The 18214-nt window shown below is 45.2% G+C and overlaps 1 protein-coding gene across 1 annotated transcript in view; it reads left to right on the forward strand.

Annotated features, from left to right (window-relative positions):
* The first annotated feature begins 548 nt into the window (after positions 1-548).
* Positions 549-18214, forward strand: part of SPON1 (spondin 1) — a 214958-nt gene continuing 197292 nt past the window's right edge. Inside the window, exons 1-2 of the mRNA XM_009937171.2 lie at positions 549-968; positions 14345-14451. Coding sequence (XP_009935473.2) covers positions 746-968; positions 14345-14451 — 330 coding nt within the window. The 5' untranslated portion in view covers positions 549-745. The remainder of the gene's footprint in view (positions 969-14344; positions 14452-18214) is intronic.

The raw sequence follows: 18214 nt of genomic DNA on the forward strand, positions 1-18214 counted from the left end.
GTAGAAATGAATTCCATGTTTCTGGCACATCCACCTCCCCGCATCTCTGTCCTCTGTGGTACTGGAGATGCTTACACCAAAGAAGCTGCAGCCGACGCTCCTCGTAGTCAAGGGTGCAGAGAGCAAGCGCTTGCCTTGGTCCATCTGTGCTGATTTAGCTGATAATGCTTACCATGTCTGCTGGTTTGGAGAAAGATGGGGGTGGTGGGGTGTCAGGAAATTCTTTGAGCCTTGTTATCCCTACAGTAACTATAGACTTTGGCAGGAATGCCGGTGATTAATTTCAGGTCTGCGGGCTCAGCCTGCGCGGCAGCAGCGCTCCCCGCCGCTGCGCTGGGTGTCTGGGAGACAGCAGCGTCCTCCACCAAACCCTCTGAATTCAGCTCGCCTAAATAAACATTACCGAGCTGCTAATCACACGCTCTGAAACAAAACAGCACTTCATTTCGGGATCTGGGCAAGATCAGACTTCCCTCCCGCTCCCTCCCTTCCTCCCTCCCCTCCCCTCCCCTCCCTCTCTGCCCCCTCCCTGCTTTTCCCCTCCCTCTCCCCGGCAGCCGCTGAGCCGGTCCCTCCGACCCGGCAGGCTCATGCTGGGGGCCGCTGCTGGCTGGGGCTGACCGAGCCCGCCCTGCCCTGCCCGCCCCCCGGCCCGGCACCCCCGGCCCGGCACCCCTCGCTCCGCCGCCGGGCTCCCAGGCTCCGTCGCCGCCCCGGCGATAAAAAGTTGTGCGGAGCGCCGAGGATGGGAGCGCATCTGCAGCCCCTAGCCCTGCGGCTTCTGGCGTTGACTTTCCCCTTGGTGGCGAAGGGTTTTACTGACGAAACCTTGGAGAAAGCCGCGAAATCCGAGGGATATTGCAGTCGGATCCTGCGAGCCCAAGGCACCCGGAGGGAAGGGTACAATGAATTTAGCCTCAGGGTGGAGGGTGATCCAGAATTTTACAAGCCTGGGAACAGTTACCGGGGTAAGTTGGCCATCCTCTACCTCCGATACTAACGATAATGTCAGGACAAGCGTCTCTCTTACAGTTTAACGTGTCTCTGCCTGTCATCTCTGTATCCCTTTTGGCGTATGTGTCTGTGACTGTGTGGGTTAAGACGGGGTAATATACTCCCACGCATTACTTTATTGGGGATGCTTTCATGACAAGTGAGAGGGAGTTGGATTTCGCGGTATCACTTTACTCCCAAACATTAACTCAGTATTAAGAGGAATTACCTTCTTTTATGAATCCTCTCTGCCGGCTCAGTGCTACCCCAAGATCACAAATTAATGTGATACAAATCACACACTCTTCCCTCATTACCTACTTCTATAGGGTTTCTTCCTATCCATTTAAATATGACACAGTGAATAGGAGAAAATTTAACGTTTGTCAGGAAGGAGAGGAAACTCGGACCTAATTGTTCTTGCCCTGAAATATGAATGTTATTATAGTGAGTTAGCATATGGGCAAACAGTGATGTAGCATGCTGCCAACTTCCCACATTTTCCACTTATGTTTATCCCACCCCCCCTTTTTTTTCTGGGGAAATGAACAGATGGCTCAAACAGGAAAGAGGCAGAGACGGTGCTAATGACCACTGTAAATAAGAGATGGAGGGATTCGTTCTCTGCTGAGTATTTCATATAAAATCCTTGAAATTAACTTCCAAAGCACATTTCAGCGTGTTTTTCTAATTAGTAGGCAAAGGCAGTTTTTTGGTCACTTTTCCTGCCTCACTGCATAATGCCTTTGGAAACAAACCTTCTTGGAGTGTACTGTTAACTTTGTATTTTAAAAGCATTTTGAAAAGAATTAGGATTTTATTAGGTACCATAACTAAGGTACTTTATAGGCATCACTTTGGAAAACAAATTTAGAGAGTTTCTTCTAAGCATTTCACCTTACCTTCCTTAGATTCTGTGTAAAGAGCAATGTTTTCCCATTGTATGAACGTGGGAATCTTGGTATAGATAGGGAGAATAAAAGTGTGCATGTAGCATAATTATCACGTTCCCTTAAATGCTGAAAAATACATCTGCAGCAGCCGTTAACCTGTTTTGAACATCAGCCTGATTTTTGATTACTTTTTTTATCTCGTGAACAACTTGTTTTAATGTGGTGTGAGGAAACGCATTTTTCCTACAAATTGATTAACTGTTCCAGACATTAGCCTTAGTACCTTGAGTCTAAAAGATTTTGTGTTGCATGTCAGTTTTAAACGTCTACTAAGCAGGACAAAGATAAGTGTTAAGCTCTTTGACAGTGGCAAATGTGAGTGTTCTTAAAAAAGTTTTGGAATATACTTCTGTGAAAGTATTAGTGGATGTTTCAGTCATCTACCAAATAAGTTTCTATTATGTGGAAAAGTAGGGGTAAAGAACCTCCCAGATGAATTAGCAGAACTAATTTTGTCGAGATATTAGGTCTTGGCTCAATTAATAAAATCACATTAGTATATTGTATCTTCTTGGAAGTGGGAAAATTACTGCTAATAGCAAAAAAAAATTAAAATGTAGACCAAAGCATGTGCCCAAGTTTTTGGTATTTAAGGTTGAAGTATTCAGGTAGCACATAAGCTTATCTAGATAGTCATTTAAGGATGCTTTCTGAATGGCTGGAAGAACATAAGTAAATGTTAACGTATACATTAGCTATGGCAATAGTTAAAGCTAACAGCATTACAGAAAGTTTCAAGAGCTCATTTTCAAAGGAAATTCTGTAGTACAACTGGAACGTAATTACTGTTTTATACAAAGGTTAGAAAATCCAGCTAATGATAAAAAAATGCGGGATGGTGGCAGGTCTGTGGGTTTTTTCAGTCTGTAATTTACTGGATGTACAACACTGCAAAAGATTTGCACAACCTCCATTGTGTTGGAGCCAAATGCGCCTGTTTCCATGGCCCCTGTTTGATTTAATGCAGTCTGGATCCTTGGCACATTCCCTAGCGGGCTCCTGGAATAAACTAGTATTTGTACAAGGTGGATAGTGCAGGAATTAACTGTACGTACAAATGCTGTACTCCACCAAATGGGCGGTGTAGAGGCATTCATTTATGTTTGTGACTCTCTCGATCTGTGGGTGACGTGACACCCACGTAAGACCCTCAAGCTGCAATAACTGGAGGAACCATTGTAGCACTCTTGCAGTGTGGGAATCAGAAGAACACAATTCACAGCTGCCATTTGTCTTTTGGAAAGTTTTTATCACTTTCCTGCTGTTACTTGCCTTTAGATCAACCAGGATCTATTTGCCCTAAGGGGAAATCCTGGGTGGATCTTCCTGTATGGAAGCCTTGGTTTTCCACCTCTCTGTAGCTGTGATGGGGAAAAATGGCCCTGAGCACAGAATAATCTCTTTGAATGGGCATGCGCCTCCTCTGGTCTGCAGACACTGGCAGCAGTAGATAAGGACACTTTCTTCTGCCTCAGAGGAGAAATGCAAATGGCCTTCATCTCTCTGGTCTGGTCTCAGGCTGGGTCTGGTCTGGTCTCAGGCTGGGATACTGTTGCCTCTCCTCATCTGGAGCAGGCAGCCAAATGCATGTGGTGGGCAGGTCTTCCTGCAGTACCAGGTTTGTGGACACACCATCTTGGGATCGAGGTCCTCTCCTACCTGCTGGTTAACTTAGACCTTGATGTAGCTGCTTTTGCTTCCACTGAAGGTCAAAGTTCCCATTGCATTTGAAGGGCACAAATGAGCCTTCAGTTTAGATGGTGTTACGGGGTAATGATCCTTGAAAGTACTCAGTCCTAGCTTTATTGATCTGTAGAGTTAGATTAACAATTGCATGAGATTTCCAAGAAAAATAGCGTAAATTTCATCCTATTAAAAATATAAATGAAATTGCTTCTAAAAAAAGGCAGTAGTATGTCCACTTCGCATGCTAACATGTGATGTACATCGTTTCCTCCCTAATATAATGAAATTGTTATTCAGATGAAGAAAATGAAAATTTGGATAATGTAGTGTTTAGATACCCCTTCATGTGGATGCTGTTTCTGATGGAATTGTCACTTGTAGGTCTGTTCACCTTCTCAGTTTTCAAGGACAAGCTCAGTTAACATTACACACTCCAATGCCTTAGTTTGGGGACTTCTAGGAAATGCTGAATCTTTTTCTTTCCATTTCTTTCTTTCCCCCCCCCCCCAACATGCAAACATGCTTTTCTATACTTTATGAACAAACCCTCATTCTGTAAATATTTTAGCAATTCTCGTGTTTCACAAATCATCAATAAAAGTAGACATTAGAAGTGTGTTTGTTGGTACTTGTGCAATGTACAACACAGGATGTACTGTAGCGTAGGATGTGGAAAGTCAGATTTCCTGCCTGAAACCAAAGGAGCAATTGCTTTGATAATCCCACCTTTAGCTGGGGACACGGGGGGGAAAGAGGAAAGTGTTGAAGGTGTGTGCCAAAGTGCAACGTATAGAGGTAATGAGAGATTTGCCAGAGGGGATGGAAGAAGTCAAAAGTAACTGTTGATATGTAATCTTTCTTTTAAAGTAAAACCTTATCTTTGAGACTTGCACTGAGAATTAACTGATCTTTACAGGAAGTTTGTATTGTTCCATGAACATTAATTAACGTGAACACAGTGTGAGCAGTACTCAGCTGTTCTCTAAAATGGCAGTTTAGCCCAAGAAGGAGAACTCACAACTCTTAGGCAACAAGGAGCTGCTATCTCTTGTGAAAACCAGATGTAGTCTCACAGCTTCCCACTGCTGCCTGGGCAATGCAAACCTCCTTCTGTGCTGAAACAAACAGCCCAGAGCCAGTGACTACAGAACCGTAACAAGGCTCTGTATTTAGGAGTGCTTCAAATAAAGCCTTGCCCTGCAATGTTATCTTAGCACGCTGGATAGTCCAGAGAACTGTCAGGAATTGTTACAGCTCGGATGTTAGCCTTTGTTCTGGCCTAGCTCAGGGGTGACCAAAGCACACATTCGTCTTGGTATCTGTAGTCTGAGGTTGCATGAACGCTTAAATCCCCCACAAGTGCACTCTGCTTCTGCGGGTCATCGCCCCCTGGCCCCTCTCGTGTACGCCCATCATCGGCAGAAGGGCTCCTGGGGCTGCACCGCGCAGCCACTCGGGGACTGGACCCAGCTGAACTCTCCGGTTGGGGGTTTTTTGTTTTGTTTTACATTTCAGCTGGATGTGTTCCCTAGTTCAGATGACAGCACAGCTGCGTAGATGCGGCTGCTGTGCAAGCAGTGCGGGCTGGCGGTGGGCAGGAGCACTCATGTTGGAGGAAGCATGGATTTATTCTGGGTTAAAATGACTGTGCAACCACAGCATGAGTATTGCTAACCTCAGGCATTCACAAACTATGAGTCAGGCTTTGGAATTACCTTCCTTTTTTTTTTTTTTTCCTCCCCCCCCCCCCCCGATGTTTTTGTAGCATTTCAGATGTCCTCTGTTTTCTAGGTAGGTGTTTTGTTCGGAATTTTGAAAACTGTTTGGTTTGATCTGCAAATTTGTGAGGAAAAAGATGAAAACCGTTGACTCAATTCACAGCTGGATTCTCTGTTTGCTTGCATAAGTATTTAATTATTTCTGGTGTAACCTTTTCCTCATAGTGATTCAGACTTTTGAATTACGTGGAATATATGGAAAAATTTGTTGCATGTAAAAGACTTTTATGGCAATTAGTTTCTAAGAATCAGTGTACAAGTGTAATGCGTTCATCCTTGTGGAGTTTAGCAGTGTAGCAGTGTGCTGTTCTCAATTACCGCAGCTGAGAGGCTGGCTGTGGATTTTCATTTAGATAAAGCTGCAAAAGTTTGCAAAATTTGGCTAATAATTCTAATTATTGGGCAGATAATGAATTAATGAATTGGAGCCATACTTCAAAACATAATCAGAAATTTTGCTGCTATTGTGCTACTACTCAGTTCCCATATATACAATGTGAAAGTTTGTTTCTCTCTAAAAATGGTGAGTTTTAACCCCGTAAAAAGGTTCCATGGAATGAAAAGTGTGCTAAAAGTCTTGAGAGTTGGGGGACTTGCTATTATGCCCATTGCTACTCTGGATTGTACAGGTGTTTGCAGGTGTACAGGTCTAAACACGGCACTTTCAGTTTTGAACATTTTGTGTATCTCTCCAGTCCTGCTTTTTTCACCTATACTCAGAAAAATTAGATTTTTGTTCAAACACCATTGTTTTTAGACCCAAATACAGCTGCATAATGCTAGAAATCTTCAAATATCCTAAGTTTTATTTTTCTAGTTTTGAATTTCTCGATCAAAGAGCTCTCCTTATGTTCCAAATGAACTCTGGACATGTTCTGAAATCCGTATCTTTTAAGGGCAATCTGTAACTTTTAATAATGTGTTTCAACCACTCACAGCCAATTTGTGTGAGAGGGAGTCTCTTGTGAATACTCTTCTATGAAGCAGCATTGGTAGTTGCAGTCTGCACACGAAAAGTCTGGGTGGTCTTCAGTTTTTATTGTTCTAGTCAGGGTTTGAGAGTGTGACAATAGTGTACTGCAAGCAAAGTTGTCTGCATTCTGCCTGAAGTAAAAGGCACTTAAAAGTATTAGTAGTCCAGTTTTCTGTCTCTCTTACTCTAATTCAACAAGAATTTTTCTCTAAAATTTACTTCTGTTTCAGAAAAGGATTCCTATAAGGTGCTGAAAAGGGTTCAGCAGTTTTAAAACTCCCCATCTTGTCTGAAAGTTCTGCCTCATTCTATCTTTCTGATAGCACTCTAAAGAGCCACATCTGATGTAATTCTAGTGTTGCTGAGTGGTGCTTAGGTACTGATGACGGCAAATAGAAAAATCATACAAAGGTGTCTTGCACTAGCAGAAAATGAGAGATGTAATCCTGATGCCAAGCATGGTAAGATCAGATTTGTCAGCCTTATGTTATTTGTTCCCTGCTGGTGGATCCAGTGACACCCTCCTGGTCAGGACTGGTGTGTGAAGAAGGCTGTTTTGCTGGTGTGTAGGATGCTTTGGCAATCAGAGCTGAGAGCACAATCTTTAGAGGTCAACTTTGGCCACAAGTTTATCTTTGTGTCCTGTTCTGCCCTGAGGTTAAGAGAGAGGAAGGGCAATTTTAACAAGACAGTCTCCATCAGCTGGAGTACTGGGTTGACTGTAGCTGAGCCGGGGCAGGCAGTATGCTCATCTTGCTTTACAGGTTGTTCTGGTTTGGGTGCAGCCGGCAACAGAAGCGTCACGCGGCTGCCCCTCCCCCCGCCAGGGTGCCGAGGAGAATGGAAAGAAACCAGCAGAAACTGGTGGGTCAGGATAAGGGCATTTTAACAGAACAGCAAACTCTAAGGGAACAGCAACAACAACGATACAGAAAAGGGGAATACACAAAACAAACCAGCAGAACAGAACCACTCTCTCAGACCGAACCACCGCTCTGCCCTCCCGAGTCGCGAGTGAGTTCCTGCCGCGCCGTCCCCCCACCGGAACCCAGCATGACAGCACATGGTATGGAATACCCTGCTCTGTTTGGCCAGGTTGGGGTTGGGTCAGCCCACCCGGCTGTGCCGCTTCCTGGATTCTGGTGAAAATTAACCCTGTCCTGGCCGAACCCAGGACATTATCCACCCCTTATTCCATACCATCTACGTCGTGCCCAGGTCCCCCATTGTCCAGTTGATCACCACCACTTCTCCTGTCTCCGGATATCATTCCCTTAGTCTATGGATCATCTCTCTAAAGTGTCCGTTGAGTTCATTTAATCCATGACTTCAGGCTCCATCTGTCGTAATGGTCTTCCGTGGCAGGAGAGGTGATGTGTGCTGATGGGCGGTCACTTGCTGTATCCGGAGCTCACGGCTGATGTATCTGGTGTGGCCTGTGACCACAGTCTGCAGGTTGGAGACGTCGATCTCGATGAAGTTGCTGGGTGCAAGTTGTTGAAAACCAGGTCCAGTCCCATCATCGCTGTGCTCTGCTAGGTTTTTCATCAAAAAGTCCATCCTTCTTTAATCTGGATGATTCTTACTACGATACTACTGGTACAACACATAAAAATTATAACAGTGATAACAGACAGTGACAGGGTTATTTAACAATTAACTTTATACAATTTATTTATTTATGGACTATTCTCACCCAAAATCAAATCCCCATGAGGTACATATCGGACTTCCCCATCCTTCTGCATTACCCACCAGGTACACCCAGGTCCTTGAGCAAAAGCAATCCCGCGGACGGGTTTGCCTTTGCCCGAGGCAGGACTAACCCAAACCGTCTTCCCTAACATGTTCCGCATGTGCACTACAGGGACTTTATCCCCTTTCACGGGGCGCTGAGGTTTTGACTGGGAAGGACCAGCCCGGTTGGTGGACCCTCTGGTGTTAACCAACCAGGTGGCCTTTGCTAAATGGGTATCCCAGTTTTTGAAAGTCCCATTCCCCATTGCTCTCAAAGTGGTTTTTAGCAGCCCATTGTACCGCTCCATCTTTCTAGAGGCTGGTGCATGGTAGGGGATGTGATACACCCACTGGATACCATGTTCTTTGGCCCAGGTGTCTATGAGGCTGTTGTGAAAGTGAGTCCCGTTGTCCGACTCAGTTCTTTCGGGAGTGCCATGTCGCCACAGGACTTGTTTTTCAAGGCCCAGGATGGTATTCCGGGCAGTGGCATGGGGCACAGGGTAGGTTTCCAGCCATCCGGTGGTGGCCTCCACCATTGTGAGCACATAGCGCTTGCCTTGGCGGGTTTGTGGCAGTGTGATGTAGTCAATCTGCCAAGCCTCCCCATATTTATATTTTAGCCATCATCCTCCATAGCACTGAGGCTTTACCCGCTTGGCTTGCTTGATTGCAGCGCATGTCTCACATTGATGGATAACCTGTGCGATGGTGTCCATGGTCAAGTCCACCCCTCGGTCACGAGCCCATCTGTATGTCGCGTCTCTTCCTTGGTGGCCCGAGGTGTCATGGGCCCACTGAGCTATGAAGAATTCACCCTTATGTTGCCAGTCCACATTCCCCTGAGCCACTTGAATCTTGGCAGCTTGGTCCACCTGGTGATTGTTTTCTTCTGTGGCCCTACTCTTAGGGATGTGGATGTCCACGTGATGGACTTTTACAACCAACTGCTCCAGACGGGCAGCAATATCTTGCCACAATGGGGCAGCCCAGATAGATTTGCCTCTGCGCTGCCAGTTTTTCTTCTTCCATTGCTGCAGCCACCCCCACAAGGCACTGGCCACCATCCAAGAATCGGTGTAAAGATAGAGCACTGGCCACTTCTCTCGACTGGCAATGTCTAAAGCCAGCTGGATGGCTTTCACCTCTGCAAACTGGCTTGACTCACCTTCTCCCTCGGCAGTTTCCACGACTTGTCGTGTAGGGCTCCACACGGCAGCCTTCCACCTCCGCTACTTCCCCACAATGCGACAGGACCCATCCGTGAACAGGGCATACCTGTTTCTTATCTTCTGGAAGCTGGTTATACAGTGGAACCTCTTCAGCACGTGTCACCTCCTCCTCTGGCCATGCTCCAAAATCTTTGCCTTCTGGCCAGTCCATGATGACCTCCAGAATTCCTGGGCGACTGGGGTTTCCCATTCGGGCGCGCTGGGTGATCAGCACGACCCACTTACTCCACGTAGCATAGGTGGCATGATGCATAGAGGGGACCCTCTCTTTGAACATCCAGCCCAGGACCGGCAATCATGGTGCTAGGAGGAGCTTCAGTGCCAACCACTTCTGAAGCAGCTCGAACGCCTTCATATGCTGCCAGAATCTCTTTTTCAGTGGGAGTATAGCGGGCCTCGGATCCTTTGCATCCCCGGCTCCAAAACCCCAGGGGTCCACCTCGAGTCTCCCCTGGTGCCTTCTGCCAGAGACTCCAGGTTGGGCCATTCTCCCTGGCTGCGGTGTAGAGCACGTTTTTAACATCTTGGCCTGACCGGACTGGACCAAGGGCTATGGCATGAACTGTCTCCCGTTTAATTTGTTCAAATGCCTGTCGTTGCTCAGGGCCCCATTCAAAATCATTTTTCTTCCAGGTCACGTGGTACAGAGGACTTACAATCTGGCTGTAATTTGGGATGTGCATCCTCCAAAAACCCACAACACCCAGGAAGGCCTGTGCTTCCTTTTTGCTGGTTGGTGGAGACATAGCTGCTATTTTGTTGATGACATCCATTGGGATTTGACGGCACCCATCCTGCCATTTTATTCCCAAAAACTGGATCTCTTGTGCAGGTCCCTTGACTTTACTTCGCTTAATGGCAAAACCGGCTTTCAGAAGGATCTGAACTATTTTCTCCCCTTTCTCAAAAACTTCCTCTGCTGTGTCACCCCATACAATGATGTCATCGATGTACTGCAGATGTTCTGGAGCTTCACCCTTTTCCAGTGAAGTCTGGATTAGTCCATGGCAAACGTTGGGACTGTGTTTCCACCCCTGGGGCAATCGATTCCAGGTGTACCGGACGCCCCTCCAGGTGAAAGCAAACTATGGCCTGCACTCTGCTGCCAAAGGGATGGAGAAGAATGCATTAGCGATGTCAATTGTAGCGTACCACTTGGCTGCCTTTGACTCCAGCTGATATTGAAGTTCTAGCATGTCTGGCACGGCAGCACTCAGCGGTGATGTGACTTCATTCAGGCCATGGTAGTCTATTGTCAGTCTCCACTCTCCAGTAGATTTTCTCACTGGCCATATGGGACTATTAAAGGGTGAGCGAGTTTTGGTGATCACTCCTTGACTCTCCAGCTGGCGGATCAGCTGATGAATGGGGAGAAGGGAGTCTCGGTTGGTACGATATTGTCGCCAGTGCACATGCCGGTGTGGTTGTGATTGGCACCTGTAGTTCTTCAACCCTCAGCAACCCCACAACAGAAGGATCCTCTGACAGACCAGGCAAAATGGACAGCTGTTTAATTTCTTCCGTCTCCAAAGCAGCTATGCCAAAAGCCCACCGATACCCCTTTGGGTCCTTGAAATACCCTCTCCTAAGATAGACTATACCAAGGATGCACGGAGCCTCAGGGCCTGTTACAATGGGGTGCTTCTGCCAGTCCTGCCCAGTGAGGCTCACTTCAGCCTCCAATACACTCAGCTCTTGGGACCCACCTGTCACTCCAGAAATGCAAATGGACTCTGACCCTTTGAAATCTGATGGCATTAAAGTACACTGTGCACCAGTGTCCACTAGAGCTTTATACTCTTGTGGATCCGATGTGCCAGGCCACCGAATCCAGATCTTCCAATAAACGCGTTTGTCCCTTTCCTCCACCTAGCTGGAAGCAGGGCCCCTCTAATTCTGGTCAGAGATTTTGCTGCTCACTTGCTGTAAAAATGACTTGGAGGTCCCTTCCAGAGGATCGGAATCAAGAACAAACTGTCTACCTGGTCTGGAGAGCTGGCTGCTGGAAACTGGAGCGGCATTTTTCCTAAGAGAATCCCCTTTTGTGATTGTTTTACCTCGCAACTCACGCACTCGTGCCTCTAGACTTGAGGTGGGTTTTCCATCCCACTTCCTCATGTCCTCTCCATGGTCACACAGGTAGAACCACAGGGTGCCCTGTGGTGTGTAGCCTCTGTATTCCCTCTCCTGAGCAGAGAAACACTTGTCCCTAATAGCTGAGATGCAGGCCCTCACAGGTGGGGAGTAGGACATATTCTCTTTGAATTGCTGGACCTTCTGGGACAATTTATTCACAGCTGAGACAAGGGAGGAAGAGAGACTTTCCTCATACTGCCAGAGTCTGACAGCCACCTCATCCACTGTTGGTGCCTCCTTACCTTTCCAGTTTACTACTGCCAGGGAGTTGGCATATGAGGAGGGTGCGTTCCACACAAACTTCCTCCACATAGATGCTGTGCACTGGAGTTCATCTGGGTCTGTAGGTACCTGCTCATCGTCTGGTTCATAGTAGACCAGCTCCCGCACAGCTAATTCCCTCAAGTACTGAATACCCCTTTCCATATTGGTCCACTTGCCAGGGTAGCATACGAAATCGTCACTGAAGGGGTACCTCTCCCTCACGCCTGACAGAAGTCTCCTCCAGAGGCTGAGGACTTGTTTCTTTTTCCCAATGGCCTTGTCAATGCCCCCATCCCTGGCCAGGAATCCCAGCTGCTTGGCTTCCTTGCCCTCTAACTCCAAGGTGCTGGCCCCGTTATCCCAGCACCACAGCAGCCAGGTGACAATGTGCTTGCCAGGGTGGTGGCTGAAATCTTTCCACAAGTCTAACAGTTCACTCAGGGACAGGGACTGGGTGATGGTCTCTGTCTCTATCTCCTGCAATGTCCCTGGCTCATTGTCATCCCTCCCGGAGCGATCTGCTCTCTTTGCGTCTTTCTTTAGTTTTACAGGGGCAACTACTACCGGCACAGGTTGGTCATTGGGCTCAGCCCCGATGCCTGTTGCTGGAGCTGGGGCTGCAGCAACTGCCGTGCCTGCTGGGGAAGCCGGGACAACGCCAGTGGCAGTGGCAGCCGTGGTGCCGGTCGGGGGGGCTATGACTGCCTGCTGGACTGGAGAGGCTGCAGGGCCGGCTGGCGGGGCAGCTCCAGCCGCAGTGCCTGCCGCTTCGTTTCCCCCCCTTTCCCCTTTAAGGCACTGAACAGTGTTGAACAGGGCTCGGTAGGCGTGGGCCAGACCCCAGCACGTTGCGGTGATTTGTGTCTCTCTGGAGTTCCCAGGGTGGCAGCACACTTTTTGCAGATATTTTATTAGTTTGTCCAGATCCTGCACTTGTTCAGGGGTGAGTTTAAAAAACATCGGGGGTGTCCACTGCCCTAGGTACTTGCCCATGCTGTTCCACACACCCAGCCACTCACAGCTCTCCGGTCCCAGGGCAGGTCGCTGCACGATGTTCTTAACTACTTGTTTAGCCCTAAACAAAACGTGCAACCCATTCAGGAAGCATAACAATAGAAACCCGCTGGCCTGAGCATCCCACGGGTACTCGAAATTCTCAAAAGCCATTAGGACCAGCCTGAAGGAGAGAGGGGAGGCGAAAGAGTGGGGGGAGGTATCCCCTCTGGTTTTCCCCACAGATTGGGTTTGATTATTAACAAATTCTGACACATAGGATCCGAGGTATGGAAATGACCGCAGTGCTGCATGCAAATACAAGCCTAATTTCATGCACAGTGATATTATCATGTCATAAATCGATATCATACAGTACAGTAAAATCATAATCCTGATCCTTTTTCCCGCGATGATAAACAACACGGCAAAGAACACATAAAGCAAGTACGGATTTAAATACCAGAGCCATCTGATCAAAGTCAGAAACATTTTTACCGGGGACTGTTTAACTAACACAGTAAAATGTGTATGATAAATTTTAACAAAATGTAAGAAAGCTGTTTTAACACACACTGCTCAGCCCTGCCGTTATCCCTGCCCCACGCTGGGCGCCAATTTAATGTTCTGGTTTGGGTGCAGCCGGCAACAAAAGCGCCACGCGGTTGCCCCTCCCCCCGCCAGGGTGCCGAGGAGAATGGAAAGAAACCAGCAGAAACTGGTGGGTCACGATAAAGGCATTTTAACAGAACAGCAAACTAAGGCAACAGCAACAACAACGATACAGAAAAGGGGAATACACAAAACAAACCAGCAGAACAGAACCCCTCTCTCGGACCGAACCACCGCTCCGCCCTCCCGAGTCGCGAGTGAGTTCCTGCCATGCCACCCCCCCCACCGGAACCCAGCATGACAGCACGTGGTATGGAATACCCTGCTCTGTTTGGCCAGGTTGGGGTTGGGTCAGCCCACCCGGCTGTGCCCCTTCCTGGATTCTGGTGAAAATTAACCCTGTCCTGGCGGAACCCAGGACACAGGTAAAGAAACTTTCTGTGTACTAAATGCTTAGATCCTTGTCTATGCTCAGAGCAGGACAAGAGCTGAAGCCCAATGTTCAGGAGATGTTCCCTCACATCTAAAAAAAATCCCAAAACCACCCAAAACCAAAAAATGAACACCCCCCCCCAAGCAAAAACAACATCAAAAAAACCCACAAGTAGCCCCAAAGAAAAAAAACCCAAACATGTGTGTCCCTGCCCCTAAACCACCACCACCACTACCAAAATAACCCTCCTGTAGATCTGAGCAGATGAGCAGTCTGCTTTGTTTTCTGTTTTTTTTTAAAAAAGGGGTGGTTGTGTGAGTGTGGAAAAAAATAGCTGAGGTATTTTATGTCATGCCAGTGTTCTTCAGGTTATGTGGAAACTTGAACTGAATGGTTTTGTATTCTGGCTAGCTTTGCTCTGTGTCGTTAGCACTCTAGCTTTTGCTAACACCAGCTTAAAACACACACCTTTCAAGTTGGAGTGTGAAATGATATGTGAGTGGCTGATTTCACAATACTATGTTTTCATTATTTCTGTATTTATTATCTCTTAGTGACACTTTCTGCTGCAACCCCTGCTTACTTCCGAGGATTCACATTGATTGCTCTTAAGGAAGGAAAAGAAGGTGACAAAGAAGATGACCATGCAGGAAGTTTTCAGGTGAGAGGACTTTCCCTCTAGGTGTCTTCCCTACTGTATGCTTGGCTCAACCGGAGATGTTATTTGCACAGCATGAAGCAGACTATGCTTATGTAAACATAAATATTTGTGGATGAAGACATGAGAACAACATAGCATATTTTATATTCTATGAAACCTCTTCAAGAGGTCAAGGCTTTTGTACTGTTTCTTCAGCTTGCCTTCCCTCATTATTACAGTTGAACTTGACAACAGTTATTTGAACTAGAGTCTAGAACACCTGAATTTGTTATCCAAAGTGAATATGAAAATTGGTTTATTCATATTTTGTTTGTATTTCTTTGCCTAGATATTTTTGTCCATTCAGATGTAGATTATGCCTCCGTAAAGTGTTTGCCACAGCTGTAATGACTGTTTTATCAGTCATAAATTAGACTCCACTGTTTTATTGCTGCTCAGTAGTATTTTACTTAACGAACACATTCAGTGGGATGAAATGTTGTTTATCGTTATTAAAATGATCAGAATCCAGAGTGATGATTCACAAAATTTCAAGATCATATTGTGTGAAAGGAATTCTGAAAATTGAAAATATGCGTATTATTTGTGAAAGTAGGTAGAAATTGTGTAGGTTTGTTGTATGTTGGTTCTCAGATGAGGTATTGCTTGCTATTTGACTTTCCAAACTTAGAAATATTTTTGAATGTTATTGGTTATATGGGTAATAATATTGATAATAATTTTAACAATGATTTATAGATAGAAGATTTCACTTGCCTCAGAGAAGCACTTCTATGTTTTCAAGGGAAATCTCAAAAGTTCTGATTTTGGTGATCTTCAAGGAGACAGAAATCAGCTTAATCCTAGCATCTCTTCCTGAAGCATCTTCTGGCTTTTGCATATGGCAAATATGATGCACAAACTCAATATGTATTTTCCCTGTTTTCCTATTGAGTTTGCCTAGAGGCCTCTTTCTGGTTTTCACACGTTTTGTAAGAAAATCTAAAATAAGTGAGAACTTATTTGACATTGGAAGAACTCCAGCTTCCTTAAAATGAAACAATTTCCTAATATTATTTGGGAGAAATTGGTTTAGCAAGGACAGGACTTAAAAAAAAAAAAAAAGCCAGAATTAAGCTGGGACATTAAGATGTCCCTGGTCATTGCAGCGGCTTGGACTAGATGACTTTTAAAGGTCCCTTCCAATACGAACTATTCTATGATTAAAGCATCAGCTAATGTTAAGAAGTAGCAATAGTGGTGCTTCATCTGTTTTGAAAGAAACTTGTCACCATTCATTTCTGTATTTCAGTTGTTAATGTCTCTATAGCTGTGGCTAATGCTAAAGACATGGCCTGAGTTTTGCCTTTACAGTGAGGCATACGTCTAACTCGTAATGTAGCAAGAAACTCGCTAAGCTTTGCTGACGTACAGAGGAGTTTTGAAGTCAGCAGAGTAGGATGCAAATGGAAATTCTATATAGATCAAAAAAAGCCAAATGGATCTCAGCAGAAGGAAGATTGTTTAATTAGCTTTATTGTATGGATTGCAATCTGAAATCAGTATTCTAATTAGCAGATAAGAGTTTCCAATTTTATGCATAACTAAATTTGTATTTGTGCGGCACAAGCAGTACTCATTGTGCTCACCCCGCATTAGCACAATTAACTGAAGTTTATTCAGATAGTGCCTGCCAGTTCTGCCTGTGTTGATGCAGATTTAAGATTCTTATTTAAGTATCCAATGAATGCTTACAGTGATAAATACCGATTTCGGTTGTGTCATGGTTAGGTGCTAGTAACTAGAGGAGAAAAAAAGAAATTTGGTTGAAAGATTTGCACTGTATTTTTATTATAATGTGAAGATCCTAATGGTGTCTAAACAGCTGTGCAGAGTAAGAAAAAAACCTGTGTTTACAATAACTTGTGTGCCACTCGCAGTTATGCATTTCTGGTGCTCAGATGGAGAATATGTTATTTAATGAATTACCTAGTGGAACAGAACTCAGTGAAAATTGCTTAATAGTGGCAAGAGACTAAATGCTACTTCTGGACTGCTGATGTAGGCTTCTGCCTCCGTGATGAGACATATTTACTGTTCAAATAATAGTCAAAACAAAGCACATGAACGCATTGCATGAAGCAAATAGCTTCATTCATATTAGCAAGACTTTGCAGTATAACCAGGACAGAAAGAAATGAAAGCTGACCAAGTAAGACATATGCTTTCCCTCCACACCTCAGAGACTGTAAACCACCATATTTTCAAGCTTGTGTGCGCCACTTGCAGATCATGAAGTATGTGTTGCAGTGTCTTTCATGGGGAAAACCTGAATCCACGGTCCGTACTCGGGTCAAGATCCTGTTGGGGCTGTGGCTTCTGTTTTGCACAGCTATCGAGTGTTAAACTGATCAACAGGTGTAATGCCTGAGTACTACAGAGGGGCATGTGCTAGAGCAGCAAGGTGTTAAATAGGGACTTACATCTCGGTGACTGATATGGACATGGTACACTCAGGCTGGAAAAACATTGCTTTCAGTGGTCACAGTCATGCTGCAGCAGGCTGAGTGCTGCAGCCCTTTGCAAAGGATGAACACGCAGTAAGAGGCTGCCATGAGTTCTCCCTGCAGCTGGTTTGCCCTGCCTTTTACAACCTCCTCATGGCTCATTTACTCTTGTCTGACTGCAAGTCAGCAGGTACAGTCAATCTTCATTAATCATTAAGTTGCAGGGTCTTGAGCCTATAAATAGCACAGCTGTTAAAATTCTTGGTCGGACAGGTACTTTTTTACTGTACTTTTTTGGTTACCTTTATACTTGCTGGGGAGTAGAGACCTTTAGAGAAGTGTAGTTTGGACTCCACCCTTCTAAATCTGTTTTTCTCCGAGAAAACAGAGACTTTTAAATCTGGTTTTACTGTTGTTTGTTTGTTTAATACTGCCAAACTTCTTTTTCTTTCTCCTTGTAGCACACCCAGGGCATAATTTGGCTTTAAAATAAACAAATCACATTGTCTCCCACAAACACAAAAACATATGTTAAATAGCTACATTAAATATGGTCAGGGATTACAGATGCCAAATTCAGTCCCAGAAGTTTGGGGGTATAATAATACAGCTCTTACTTATGCCAGTGGTAATTGTACAACTCAGGGGCACAGTGCAGCACTCTGAAAGCTTTGGATGTTGTGTCCCATTGGCCTCTTTACACAAGCCATTCTCAAATGCTGTCATGCAGACTGCTGATCTTTCTGTTTTGTAATGTTCAGCAACAGTCTGCAAATTGTTTGAAGGCAAATTATACTCGAGGGCAACAATCAAACGCTGATTGACTATAGAATGATATCTATACAGGCCATTTTAATTAACACATGTATGCAATGCAATAGATTTAGTCTGGTAAATAATGTGGAATAACAGGAATTCAGTGCTGAACCTCATCTCATCTATCTTGCTCATTCTCTGAGGAATAATAATACTCTAATAAAATTCTTGGTGGATTATATCTGAATCTGTTCCGAAGAAGTGATCAACAACAACAAATTTATCTTTCCAAGTGGCTAGTTCAAACACTTCACTATATTGTATTTTACAGAAAATGTAAGGAAAACTTTATAGCGCTTTTACTTACGTTTAAATTGAGTCTTCACTAGTAGTGGTTAAATTGCTTTCGTATCAGATTATCTTCCTAAATTAAGAATTTTCTTGATCTCTTATGAGCCAGGTATTCTGAAGTTTCCTGTATTCTTTCTCTAACTCCACACACTCTCTACCTGTTTCTTATT

Source organism: Opisthocomus hoazin, chromosome 7, assembly GCF_030867145.1.
Source record: "Opisthocomus hoazin isolate bOpiHoa1 chromosome 7, bOpiHoa1.hap1, whole genome shotgun sequence".
Taxonomy (NCBI): domain Eukaryota; kingdom Metazoa; phylum Chordata; class Aves; order Opisthocomiformes; family Opisthocomidae; genus Opisthocomus; species Opisthocomus hoazin.